This window comes from Sprattus sprattus (assembly GCF_963457725.1).
Source record: "Sprattus sprattus genome assembly, chromosome: 14".
NCBI classification, from domain to species: Eukaryota; Metazoa; Chordata; class Actinopteri; order Clupeiformes; family Clupeidae; genus Sprattus; species Sprattus sprattus.
In genome coordinates, this window is record NC_137912.1 from 20,318,329 (window position 1) to 20,332,299 (window position 13,971).

The 13,971-nt window shown below is 45.5% G+C and overlaps 1 protein-coding gene across 2 annotated transcripts in view; it reads left to right on the plus strand.

Moving 5' to 3' along the window:
• Nucleotides 1-13,971, plus strand: part of flncb (filamin C, gamma b (actin binding protein 280)) — a 93,125-nt gene that overhangs the window by 53,416 nt on the left and 25,738 nt on the right. For both annotated transcript variants that reach the window (XM_080851302.1, XM_080851303.1), the window contains exons 13-26: nucleotides 1,229-1,422; nucleotides 1,739-1,852; nucleotides 2,074-2,217; nucleotides 2,385-2,508; nucleotides 2,852-3,012; nucleotides 3,346-3,436; nucleotides 3,919-4,088; nucleotides 4,450-4,567; nucleotides 5,097-5,359; nucleotides 8,651-9,248; nucleotides 9,578-9,751; nucleotides 12,310-12,472; nucleotides 13,142-13,302; nucleotides 13,717-13,884. In XM_080851302.1, coding sequence (XP_080707428.1) covers nucleotides 1,229-1,422; nucleotides 1,739-1,852; nucleotides 2,074-2,217; nucleotides 2,385-2,508; nucleotides 2,852-3,012; nucleotides 3,346-3,436; nucleotides 3,919-4,088; nucleotides 4,450-4,567; nucleotides 5,097-5,359; nucleotides 8,651-9,248; nucleotides 9,578-9,751; nucleotides 12,310-12,472; nucleotides 13,142-13,302; nucleotides 13,717-13,884 — 2,643 coding nt within the window. The remainder of the gene's footprint in view (nucleotides 1-1,228; nucleotides 1,423-1,738; nucleotides 1,853-2,073; nucleotides 2,218-2,384; nucleotides 2,509-2,851; nucleotides 3,013-3,345; nucleotides 3,437-3,918; nucleotides 4,089-4,449; nucleotides 4,568-5,096; nucleotides 5,360-8,650; nucleotides 9,249-9,577; nucleotides 9,752-12,309; nucleotides 12,473-13,141; nucleotides 13,303-13,716; nucleotides 13,885-13,971) is intronic.

Here is a 13,971-nt window from a genome sequence, read left to right on the forward strand (position 1 = left end):
ATAGGAAAGGGTAGAACAAGTTCATATTCATGAGTTCAAATTCACACATGTCAACACGAGTTTAGCAACTGCCAACTGTAAGTACCTTACTTATGTTTCTGTAAAGAATGTTGATATGAAATATGAAAACAACCAGTAGTCAATGTGCAAGCTCTCTCTCTATCTGAGTTTCGGCAGTCTGTCCTTCAGTTGAGGTCAAGGCATGACGCTCTCTTGCTACAAGTTTCACCTGTTCGTGTTGGCTTAACAAATGTTTGTGGAGGTAGCCTTTGGAGTCAAGTGCAGTCAAGGCACTTGTTTCCACGGCACAGCTTACACGTAACTGTTATACTTTTCTCTTTTGACGGATACAAATAGAAAATAATGGTAGTATTTCCATCGAAACATCAGTAGTCACTCTTGTTGCCTGCAATCATGTTTATTAGCCTTTAACCTGCTGTTAGTTGATTGGCCATTATATTAGTCCCCTACCTAGTATCTTCCCTGTGTATACTAATAGATTACATTAAATTAGTATGATATGTTAATAAATGTTTCTTTTTTTACCTGAAGCAAATGTTATCTTTCCCCATTATTTTATTCTTGGAGTATACCAGAATGCTTCATTTACATGTTAAAATAACAAAAAATCGGAGGGGTATAACCCCAGACCCCCCTACAGGGGCTTGATTTGTCACCTTTTTTAGCCCTTCTGAGTTTGCAGGGATGTATATTAATGGTAATGTTAATTGGGTACACGCAATACATTTCAATATAATGGGGCATGACCTAAAATTAAACTCTGGTTTTGGCCCGCGGCCCTCCACTCCGATTAATATTTGGCCCCTGACAAGAAAGAATTTGGGCACCCCTGCTTTAGAGCTTAACAAATATATGCACACACAGACATACACAGGCGTGCACACACACACACACACACACACAGGTATGCACGCACACACACACACACACACACACGCACAAACATGAAAACACACACACCACACCTCTGAAAGCTCTTCTGACCCCAGTACAATTTAATACAGCTTTTCACCTGAGATACTCTTGCAAAATGAGTTTGTCCTTTTCTCGTTTGCTTATGTTTGTGTGAGTACCTGATTTCATCTGTGTGCCCTTGTGTTGTTTCTGTGTGTGTGTGTAACTGTGGCATGTATACATGCTTGTGTGTTCCTGTTTGTGAATGCTTGTGTGTGTGTGTGTGTGTGTGTGTGTCTGTGTGTGTGTGTAGGCTTCTCTATCGAGGGCCCGTCCCAGGCTAAGATCGAGTGTGATGATAAGGGCGATGGCTCTTGTGACATGCGCTACTGGCCCACGGAGCCTGGCGACTACGCCGTTCACGTCATCTGTGACGACGAGGACATCAAGGACAGCCCCTTCATAGCTCACATCCTCCCCGCAGCCAATGATGTCTTCCCTGAGAAGGTTAACAGCTCCTTCACACTTTTACATATGTTAAAGTAGTCTGTATCAAGGGATACAGATCTCTATGGTAGTCCCCCCACACTTCTACATATATTAAAGTAGTGTGCATCAAGGGATACAGATCTCCATGAAAGTTTTCTACCCAAATCCACCAGACCAACAATACATTTGAGTTGTATCACAAGGTTTATCACAAGATGTTTGGATTGCAAGGTTTGCTATGCTGCTTTGGCCTACATGTGATCTGTGTTTTATGATTGGTGGTTTCTGATCATGTGACCTGCTGATTGACATTGCTTCACTCCTCCTCCTGCAGGTGCAGTGTTCTGGACCAGGCCTGGAGCCGACTGGCTGCATTGTCAACAAACCTGCAGAGTTCACCATAGACGCTCAGGCTGCTGGCAACGGCCAACTCAGGATCTACGCTCAGGTGCGGTCTAAAGCACAGCTTCTAAGCTCGGCTCATGATGGCCGAGGGAGTACAATTACAAATAAAAAGTGTCAGCGCATGAAAAGAAAGTGTGTGACGGGGCATGAGTAGATGTATGGAATCTGTGTGTTTAACAGTTCTCCCCAGTTTTAATCAAAGTGAATCCGTGCGTGTGTGTGTGTGTGTGTGTGTGTGTGTGTGTGTGTGTGTGTGTGTCACAGGATGCAGAGGGATTCCCCATTGACATTCAGATCACTGATAATGGCGACAGCACCTACCTCTGTGTGTATGTTCCCACCAAAGCCATCAAGCACACCATCATCATTACCTGGGGGGAGGTCAACGTTCCCAACAGCCCCTTCAGGGTAAGATGACACAGACATCCACATGCACGCAACCAAATACACACACATCTGTATCAAATATATCTCTTTCTAATAGATTTCAACTGCTTCAGTATTTTTGACTGTAATAGTAGTAGTAGTAGTAGTGTGAGCATGGAGTGTTAATGTGATTGGTTGATTGATGTCAGGTGACCATTGGAGAGGGCAGTCACCCAGAGAATGTGAAGGTGTATGGTCCTGGAGTGGACAAGACTGGACTGAAGGCCAACGAGCCCACCTACTTCACCGTAGACTGCAGCGATGCAGGGCAAGGTCAGACTACACACACACACACAGTAACACACCTGAACACACCTGAATATACCTGAGATCACCTGAAAGAACCTGAACATACTCGGACATTTCCTGGCACATCTGAACACATTTGGGCATTCAGGAATCTCTGAACATATCTCATGAGTATATATCTCAAAGCACCTTAACACACCTTAAGGCAACTGACCACCCTTCTAAACATTTGAGCACACCTGTTCATACCTGAAAACACCTCAACACACCTGGACTCACCTTAGAGGTACTAAGCATCTCGGAACATCTACTCACACCTAAAAAAACACCTGTTTACTTACGTTGCAATGTCTTTCCGGTTCTGAAGGGGACGTTAGCATCGGGATCAAATGTGCTCCGGGTGTGGTGGGCCCCGCAGAGGCTGACATCGACTTTGACATCATCAAGAACGACAATGACACGTTCACTGTGAAGTACACCCCTCCTGGTTCCGGACGCTACACCATCATGGTGCTGTTTGCAGACCAGGTCAGCACTGTCAGCACCACCCCTCTCATACCCTCAAGCCATCAAGTAGAGGAATGGAAGAAGCATCTCCATGAATTACATCTTTAAAGATGTTCAAGGCATCATGCCTCAAGATAGTTACCTTAAAAGCATGTCATACAAAATAAGCCTACTTTAACATAAGTTAACAGGTAACAGCTTGTTGGTTCAAGATACAACTAGTTACAAACAATAACATTATGTAATATGATTGCAGTGCCACAGGAGAGTGTTAACCAGGGCGCCATTGATAATGACTGATGATATGGATTTGGTGTCATTAAAGATGGCCTTTTGTTTTTTTGGTAATCACAGGAGATACCCATCAGCCCCTTCCGCATCAAGGTCGACCCGTCGCACGACGCCGCCAAAGTCAAGGCAGAGGGCCCGGGACTCAGCAAGACAGGTGAGACTCACCTCTTCACCACGGCAACGTGGCCATCATCCCATCCACAGTGTAGAAACTGAGTGCTAATGCTGACCAGTAAGAGAGAGAGAGAGACAGTTAGGGAGACAGACAGGAAGAGGAAGAAAGACAACATGCTGGCAGTGAGTAAAGCACAGCTTCGATGGTGAGCAGCACAGTGGTAACACGCACACAGAGAATAAACAGAAATGGAGGTAAAATAGAGTCTGATAAAAGGAAAGTATAACATGAATGGATACATGGATGCTCAGGTTGCCAAGTGTCCATCCACTGCACCATCTCCACCAAAGGAGAGCAGGGGCATATATTGTATAACATATTTATATATAACATAGATATAATAAAGATGTAACATAGATATAACATACTTATAAAATAGATATAAGAAAGATATAACATAGATAAAACATATGGAATATACATTAAATGTTGAGATTCTCTCCACTCTGCTTCTGGTTCAGATGTGGAGGTTGGCAAGCCCACCCACTTTACCATCTACACCAAAGGAGCAGGCAAGGCCACACCAGAGGTCGTCTTCACCGGGGCCTCCAAGGCTGAGGCCGTCAGCGACTTCGAGATCATCGACAATCATGACTACTCCTACACTGTGCGCTATACTGCTATACAGCAGGTAGGGTACACACACACACACACACATACACACACACACACACACACACACACACACACACACACACACACACACACACACACACACACTCACAAACACACTCACTCTCACAAAAACACTCACTCTCACAAACACACTCACTCTCACAAACACAACACAGACAGACACACACACACACACACACACACACGCACACACAGACGGAGACATAAATCACAACCAACTAGAACATTTTGGTTGGTTCTCTGACGCATATGGTCTGAACCAATGTTTAAGCACGCCCTGGAATCTGTTGGTGTTTTTTGCATTGTTCAAGCATGGTATCGATTGCTGTTGATTCTCTGCTCTCTTCCTCTGCCAGGGAGAAGTAATCGTCTCTGTGTTCCATGGTGGCGACCCAATCCCCAAAAGCCCCTTCAACATCTCTGTGGCTCCCCCTCTGGATCTCAACAGGGTCAAAGTTCAAGGACTCAACAACAGTAAGCTGGGCCAGAATACCACACACACAGAAAACTGACCCACATAAATCAATGTGTCCTCATGGAGATCTAAGGCTGGGTGGAATTAGTGAAACACAGCAACACACACACACACACACACACCCCCCCCCCCCCCCCCCCCCCCCCCAAACACGCCCACGCACACACACACACACACACACTCACACACACACACACAAACACACACTCACACACACACACATTATTTCAAGGACGTGTTGTATTTGGCTGGCCCTGAGCTGTTGAGGCGTTTAGTTTCATTCTCATCATGGGAGTCAACACACGCGATATTTCTGCTCTTTAACAGAGCCAGCTCAGTGGGGAGTCGGAATCATGCTGATTTTCTTTTTCTTTCTGTGTGCGTGTGTGTGTGAATGTGTTTGTGTGATTGTTGTTTATGTTTGTGTGTGTTTGTGTGCGTGTGTTTGTGTGTGTGCGTGCGTGCGTGTGTGTGTGTGTGTGTGTGTGTGTGTGTGTGTGTGTGTGTGTGTGTGTGTGTGATCTGCAGAGGTGGATGTGGGGAAGGATCAGGAGTTCATCGTTAACACCCGTGGTGCTGGTGGTCAGGGCAACGTGGACGTGAAGATCACCTCGCCCTCTCGCCGGCCAATCCCGTGTAAGGTGGAGTCAAGTGCATCCAATGAGGTGCACACAGTGAAGTACATCCCGCCCGAGGAGGGGCAGTACAAAGTGGACATCACCTATGATGAGAACCCCGTACCTGGGAGCCCCTTCGCAGTGGAGGGGGTCATGCCACCAGATCCCTCAAAGGTCAGCAACCTTAGGATAACCTCAGACTGAACTGTATCGCTTACTCTCTTTCTGTTTCCAATTCTGATTCTAGGTGTAGTTCTAGTTCTAACTCCAGTTCTAATTCTAGTTCTAGGTCGAGTTCCAGTTCTAGGTCTTGTTCCAGTTGTAACTCCAGTTGTAGGTCTACTTCCAGTTCTAACTCCAGTTCTAGGTCAAGTTCTAGCTCACATTGCAATTCTGAACTTTATTCTCATGTGATTTAGAATTATAACTCTGGTTCCAGTTCTGGTTCTAGTTCTACCTCTAAATTGAATTCAAATTCTTTGGTCATTGTTTTAGGGGAAAATTTAGTTTGAATGGAATCAAAGAAGCTGTTAAGTTAAGAAACAAAACAGGAAACATTTCAACAATAACAACACAGATAACTGTTGTGAAATACTGTGAGCACAGCTTCCCTCCAGGAGAGACCCTCCTGTTTGTAACTTGCTGTTCACTTCCGAATCAGTCCTATGAAGCTCACAGTTGATGACAGCACAATTAATGGAAGCCTGTCTTGTGGCTGAGGAGCAATTTGTGTCTCGGAGCCTGGTGTCAAAGGTCATCACTGGCACTGCTGGTGCCTCTAATGTTACTGAAGCCTCTGGAGACCTTATAGGCCTCCTTTAAACAGGACATATTAGAAACTAGTTGTATATGGGACACACAAAGATCATTATGGTGTGTGAGCTAAGGCAGGCAGTATGTGTGTGTGTGTGTGTTTGTGTGTTTGTGTGTGTGTGTGTGTGTGTGTGTGTGTGTGTGTGTTTCTGTGAGTGTTGATGACCAGAACCAAAGCTGTGTATTACAGCGGTGGTCTTGCTACATGTACAGGAGTGAAATTGCCTTCAGTTTGCAAATAATAGATACCAGACCCTGAAGCGGGGAAAACCTCATACAGGCCATCCATCACAGACAGGTTCATGTTGTACTCCCTCTCTCTGTCTCTCTCCATCTCTGTCTCTCTCCCTCTCTCTCTCTGTCTCTCTCCCTCTCTCTCTCTCTGTCTCTATCTCTATCTTACACATGCTTTATCTCTCTAGCTTATCTCTTTCTTTCTCCTACTCTCTCTGTCTCTCTCTCTCTCTCTCTCTCTCTCTCAAACTTGCCATCCATCAGAAAGATCACGTCTCTCTGTCTCTCTCTCTCTCTCGCTTTTTGTTTTTGTCTCCCTCTTACACATGCATACGCTCCCGCACACACGCAGTAGCACATGCACACACACACACACACACACACACACACACACACACACACACACACACACACACACACTCACACACACACACACACACACACACACACACTCACACACTCACACACTCACACAAACACACAAATGCACACACCCACCCACCAACACACACACATACATACACACACTCATACACAAAGAGTGAGTGAGAGGGCTCTGGTGGAATCTGTCTCTCAGTCCAGTGTGTTTCTCCTCTCGGTGGACAGGCTACTGATTGCTCCCCTCATCAGAGGAAATGCAGGGCTAATATAGACCTAATAAAGTGGATTAATCACTCTGTGTGTGTGTGTGTGTGTGTGTGTGTGTGTGTGTGTGTGCGTGTGTTGGTTGGTTGCTTTAAAGAACAACTCCCCTGCCCCCTGTTAAACACACACACACACACACACACACACAGTATTCATACATCTCTTTTATTAACCACTGTTTCAGGGGCATTATGAGTTCATGATGGGGGGGTGGGTGTTTTGGGGGGGTAATTACCTTGGATACAGTTACTCAGGCGATGAGGTCATCGCTATTCCAGGCAGGACGGGAGTAATCCGGCGGGAATCTCTGGCTCCGTGAGCCAGATGTTCCATAGTATGCGTGCTTGTGTGTGTGTCTGTGTGTGTGCGTACTTGTGTGTGTGAGTGTGTGTGTGATTGAGTGTCAGTCCCTGTCAAACAAGACGCTGAAAAGCAAACAAGCCTGGCCAGGACGTGTAATTACTGTAGGAAACAGTTACGGGGCGCTGGTTTATAATTTATCTGTCAGGGAGACGGGTGAGCGGAGGGGTACTGGGACAAAGGACGCTCTTCTGGAACAAATGAAGTCCGTATCTCCACCGCTGATCTCCGGTTCCGAGGCAGTGGAACATACAACATGTGATTAGAACCGTGGATGTGGAACACATCAATTAGCCATCAAAGACGTTCCACCCCGTATGACATCATCGCTGCTGTTTCACATCGGTGTTTGATCTGTCGTGCCAACCATACCATAAAAAAGTAATTTGACTTACTAATGAATGTTAGGGTTGTTAAGATTCAGCAGGGAAAGGACCCAATCGCAGACCAGATGAATACACACTTGGGATTTATTCACAAAAACACAGAAGATCCAGGCAAAAACTCCAAAAGTATTCCAAAAACACCACAAAGACAGATTTGCTCACCATTCCAACTGGACTGAAGACTAACATTGAGTTACGAACCGACAGGGAACACAGGACAGACTGAACTTAAATAACAGAGGGGGAACTAGACATGAAGACACAAGTGAACTCAAACGAGGTTAATTAACAAGACACAGGTGAACTAAACCAAGGTTAGTTAACAAGACAAAGGTGAACTGAAAACAAGGTTAGTTAACAAGACACAGGTGAACTAAAACAAGGTTGATTAACAAGACACATCAGGAACCAACTAGGGAAACAAACCAGGTGATTAACAAGGCAGGTTTGGTAGGGGATGGAAAAAAAACAGGACATGGTGGAAGGCAGGTGGAGGCGGAGTTCAGAACAACACAAAGAAGCACATGGCATTGATAAACAAACCCAGGGAAACACATGGCAAAAAACACACACAAGAAACACGTGACAAAAAAGGGCAAACACAAAACAGACAGAGCAGGATCCTGACAAGGGTATCAGAATTCGCTCATTGCTCAGTCGCTCATAACTCCTCAGAAAAGAGCAGGATTCATAAGTTACCCAGATGTTCCTAAAACAACTCTTGTCATACATTTTTCTTTCATAAAGAGCAATCAGTTTTCTCATGAATGAAACTTGGATATAGGATAAGCATTGGTCGATACTCATAGTGCCTCAACCTTGTAGTAGGTATTCCAGAAAGCAGGATGTAGATGTTAGCTCAGTTCATTCAAAATTTAGCTCAGATGTTCTGTCGTATACTGTAATAAAGCTGTCATATACTCTATGTACTACTAATATAACTCTCTCCACTGACCTTCAAAGAATCTGCTGGCGGTGTTGTTCACAGAAAGTGAAAGTTAGTTTATGAGTCTGTTGTGTCTCCTAGGTGCGTGCCTACGGTCCAGGCCTGAAGGGAGGCATTGTGGGTAAACCGGCGCCCTTCGCTATCGACACCAAGGGCGCGGGCACTGGTGGTCTGGGCCTCACGGTGGAGGGTCCGTGTGAGGCCAAGATCGAGTGCCAGGACAACGGCGACGGCTCGTGCTCTGTGTCCTACCTGCCCACGGAACCCGGGGAGTACTCCATCAACATCCTGTTCGCAGAGCAGCACATCCCCGGATCGCCCTTCAAGTCCGTGGTCCAGTCCGCGTTCGACCCGAGCAAGGTGACGGCCAGCGGCCCTGGCCTGGAGAGGGGGAAGGTGAATGAGGCGGCGTCCTTCACTGTCGACAGCTCCAAGGCGGGCGAGGCCGAGCTGACCATCGAGATCATCTCGGACGCGGGCTCGCCGGCAGAGGTGCGGGTGCAGAACAACAGCGACGGAACCTACTCCATCACGTACATTCCGCCTTCCCCTGGCATGTACACCATTACCATCAACTACGGGGGACATGCGGTGCCTCAGTTTCCCGCCAGGGTACAGGTGGACCCCAGCATCGACACCAGCGCCATCAAGGTCTATGGGCCGGGAGTGGAGTCCAGAGGTACGCATGCCAACTGCTGGCCGTATAAATGGGAAATTATATTTAAATAAGATGTATATAAAATCTCCATTAACACTGAAACACTAATGCAGAAATAATACGATACCATGTAGCAACATTGCCGGGCCTCAGGAATCATTATATTTCCATGATTTCAGGAAGACTGAAATGGAAAAATAACACATATGCTGTGAGACTGATAACAGAGTTGGCCTTCAATATAGTAAACAGTCATGCATTTTTGCATCTCTCACTCTCTCTCTCTCTAAATTTGTGTGTGTTTGTGATTGTTTGTGTGTGTGGGTGGTTGTGTGTGTATGATTTCACAGGAGTCCTTCGAGAGGTCACAACTCATTTTGTTGTTGATGCCCGTGCCGTTGGCAAGGCCGGGGGCAACCAAATCAAAGCCCGGATTGTGAACCCCTCAGGAGCCAGTACAGACGCCTTCATCACCGAAAAGGCAGACGGCACCTACAGAGTAGAGTACACCGCCTACGAGGATGGTAAGAGCACGGGGGGCCAATAAGAATCCCAATGGCAGGCTTAAGAGTGTGTAGCTTGACATGTTTAGGTCAGCCAATGACTAAGTAAGAGCGCATAGCGAGATGCCACCAATAGAGCAGAGTACTATGAGGCTGGTAAGAGTTCTCATGGCTGAAGAGTGGGTGCTCTACATGTTTAGCACACCCAATGATTATATAAAGTAGGATAGAAATAGTAGTCTATAGCATATAGATGGTATGAACACAGGGGACGTATAGATATGGCAGTGGCACCTATATCACCACCCATAAGGACAGTAGGACGTCTGGGGAGGTAGAGTAGTCACTAGAGAGGCATTTACACAAGTGTGATTGCTCAACAGTAGCAGACCTCTGCCCAGCAAATGACAGATTACTCAGCCCAGCGCTGACTATTAGGCCTATAAGTATGAGCACACAGCACACAGAAGCTTTATGATTAATTACCCCAAATTAAAAATTAGTTGTCAGTCTTGATTTAATGTGTGCAATAAACTACATGATTTCTCTGATCAAGGCAAACATTTGATCATCAAAAGGACTAAAGTGTCAAAAGACTAAAGTTCTCCAAAGTAAAAAATGTCAATGCAATAGTACTTACTGTAGATAACTTTCTCTAAAGAGGACCTTTTCGCAATGCTGTGTGCTTGAGCAATCGCACTAATAATAACTGCACATTATGAAGAGAATCAGACAAATCTGTGTTAAAATAATGGTTATAAGTGGTTTTGAACTGGAGGTATTAGTCAGTTAATGAGAGGCTGATGATGAGCTGATCCAGACTGATTGGAGCTCAATGCGGGGTCATGAGGGGTTGTTGCCATGGAGCAGATTGGGAGTGTTGGGGAGAACAGGGCATGATAGCTTTGGCTGAACACATTGGGTTAACTCACAAGTCTTGCTCTCTGGAACGCCCTCTTGAACTTTTCCACTTCAACTGATGATGCCAAACAAGCCAGTCCGTCTTTGATTGACTAATAAATCAGCCAATCAGGTTCATGTGTCTCACAGGAATGAGCCAATGAGAGTACCTAAGCCGGGAAAAGAGTTTTTTTTTGTCAAGACAGGAAGCTCTCCTCGGTTTATGAGTGTTTTTCTAAGACAGCCTGCGTCTCATATAAAACACAACCCCTTGTGGTTTGCATAAAGCGTCTGTTTCCTACTTTATAATAATGGAAAAGGGCCTAGTAAACGCTTCTCAGGGTATCATTGCTTTAGCAGACAGCGTTGGGTTTGTTTTTGTTAAACGGAGAAGTGGAGAACTAGACCTCGGTGGCCCTTTAGTGGAGGACCGAGTGCAGACAGCAGAAAAGTAGATATATGCTGTATGTTACATTTGGGAAAATATACATAGATAGATTGTGTGTGTGTGTGTGTGTGTGTGTGTGTGTGTGTGAGAGAGAGAGAGAGAGGGGGGGGGGGGGGGGGACAGAAAGATAGATAGAGAGACAAATAGAGAGAGAAATCGATAGAAATCGACAGTTAGATAAAGAGAGAGATAGATAGAAAGAAAGATATATAGAGAGATAGATAAATAGAAAGATAGAGAGAGAGAGAAAGGAAGGGAGAGAGAAATGAAGAGCGCAAGAGAGCGATGAAGAGAGCAAGAGAGCGAGAGAGCCCTGAGTGTAAGAAGCAGGCCCAGGTAGTGACAGGGAGAGTCATCTGGTTATAATTAGCTGGTGTCTGTCGTAAGGGGTTAGATTGTTTTATATCTATAAATATAAGAGGCTGTCACACTGTGAGCTGTTGGGAAAACAACCACTGCTAGTCTGTTCTGGTTGTGCAGCAATTCAATACTAAACTCATTTGTTATCAGCCTCTTGTGGCCATATTCATTTCAGGGGGTTTGACTTTGATTGCAGGGGTGGCAAAAGCATAACCTCTGTCAAGTATTACTTATACAGTATATAAACCTGCTTGTTTTTCAAAAAGTACCATTGGCCCCTACCCTATATATCTCATTCTGTGTGCTCTTTCTATAGAGCATATGGTAGACATGTTTAAATCCTCCAAGGTCTAATATGTGCAGATAGACTGCACATATTATTTATTATTTATGCACATATAAGTTACTAGATACACTGGATACAGGTACTACTTGGAGATGTACTTACAGGGCGTTTCCCAAATAGCCTCCTTAAATAGTGCACTAATTATGACAGCAACGAGGTAACTGAGATGTATCAGGTGGATAGCAGTGTACATCAGTGACTATACTAGACTGGGAATGATGTTGCTTGGCCTTAGAAATAAACCATATAGTACTGCCCTACAATTCTAACTTGAAATATTCTATACATTTGTGTGTGTGTATGTGTGTGTGTGTGTGTGTGTGTGTGTGTGTGTGTGCGTGTGCGTGTGTGTGTGCGTGTGCGTGTGTGTGTGCGTGTGCGTGTGCGTGTGCGTGTGCGTGTGCGTGTGCGTGTGCGTGTGCGTGTGCGTGTGTGTGTGTGTGTGTGTGTGTGTGTGTGTGTGTGTGTGTGTGTGTGCGCGCACAGGTGTGAATCTAACTGGGCTGTTGTGTAATGGTTCAACAGGTATGCACCTGATTGAGGTTCTGTACGAGGACGTTGCCGTACCCAAGAGTCCGTTCAGGGTGTCGGTGACGGAGGGATGTGACCCCAGCCGTGTGCGGGCGTACGGTCACGGTCTGGAGGAGGGCCTAGTGAACAAACCAAACCTCTTCACTGTGGAAACCAGGTACAATGTGCTTCAATGGGCATGCTTAGTATGCCCAAATATTATATTACAGTACAGTACAGTACATTATATTATATTATTTTACATAACATTACATTACATTATATACAGTAACATTACATTAGTTTACCCAATACAGTGATACCGTTTATTATGTTATACTGTCATGCACTGTATTGTACCTTACTTTATTGTACTCCTCGCAATTTGAGTACGGCGATTCCTCAGATTCCTTCCTGGATCCATATTCAAATGCATGGTGTTAACACTCTGCTGTGTGTAGACACTTTTATTTACTCAGTAGCATTCATGATGAAGGGAGGTGTCAGGAAATGTAACACTCTCTCTCCCTCACTCCATCTCTCTTTCCCTTACTCCATCTCTGTTTCTATCATTCCATCTCCACCCCTTACCATGTTATACCCTGTCTACCCCTCTATCCATATTCCTCTTCTTTCTCTGCTCTCTCTCTCACTCTATCCCTCTCTCTCTCCCTGCCCCATTATCCATCCCTCTCTCTCCCTCTCTTCCTGTTTCTCTCTCTCTCTGCCCTCTCTGTTCTATCTCTCTCTCACTCTTTGCCCTCTCTGTTCTCTTGTTTACCTTCTCTCTCTCTCTTTCTCTCTCTCTCCCTCTCTCTCTCCCACTCTGTCTCTCTTTCTCCCTCAGGGGTGCAGGAACAGGTGGGTTGGGTCTGGCCATAGAGGGTCCGTCCGAGGCCAAGATGTCCTGCAAGGACAACAAAGATGGCAGCTGCAGTGTGGAGTACATCCCCTTCACCCCCGGGGACTACGACGTCAACATCACCTTCGGGGGGCTTCCCATTCCAGGTCTGATGTCACTTCCAATGATGTCACCGGCATCATAGAATCATTACCCAAAATTCCTTGTTCACATGATCTGATTAGTTTTTTTATGTTGTCCAATCTGTTTATGTGTGTATATGTATTTGTATATGAAACTCTCTCTCTCGCTCTGTATTTGTGTGTCTCTGTTTATGTTTGTATGCCTATGTGTGTATGCTCATATCTGTATGTGGGTCCCACCTTATGTGCCGTGGTTCTGCTTACGGTTCCTTCCTTACTAACAGGGAGTTTTTTCTTGCCCCTGTTGCCATTGTGCTTGCACTAAAGGGGTTCAAGCTCTGGGTTCTGTAAAGCGACTTGAGACAATTGCATTGTTATGGCGCTATATAAATACAATTTAATTAATTTTAATTATGTGTGTGTGTGTGTGCCCTGCAGGAAGTCCGTTCCGTGTGCCAGTACGAGAGCTGGTTGACCCCAGTAAGGTGAAGTGCTCTGGCCCAGGGCTGGGCAGCGGAGTCAGGGCTCAAGTCCCCCAGACCTTCACTGTGGACTGCAGCAAAGCCGGCCTCGCTCCACTGGAGGTGCAGATCTATGGGCCCACAGGTAAGAGAACACACAAGTGACACGCACGCACAAACACATACACATACACATACACATACACATACACATACACATACACATACACAT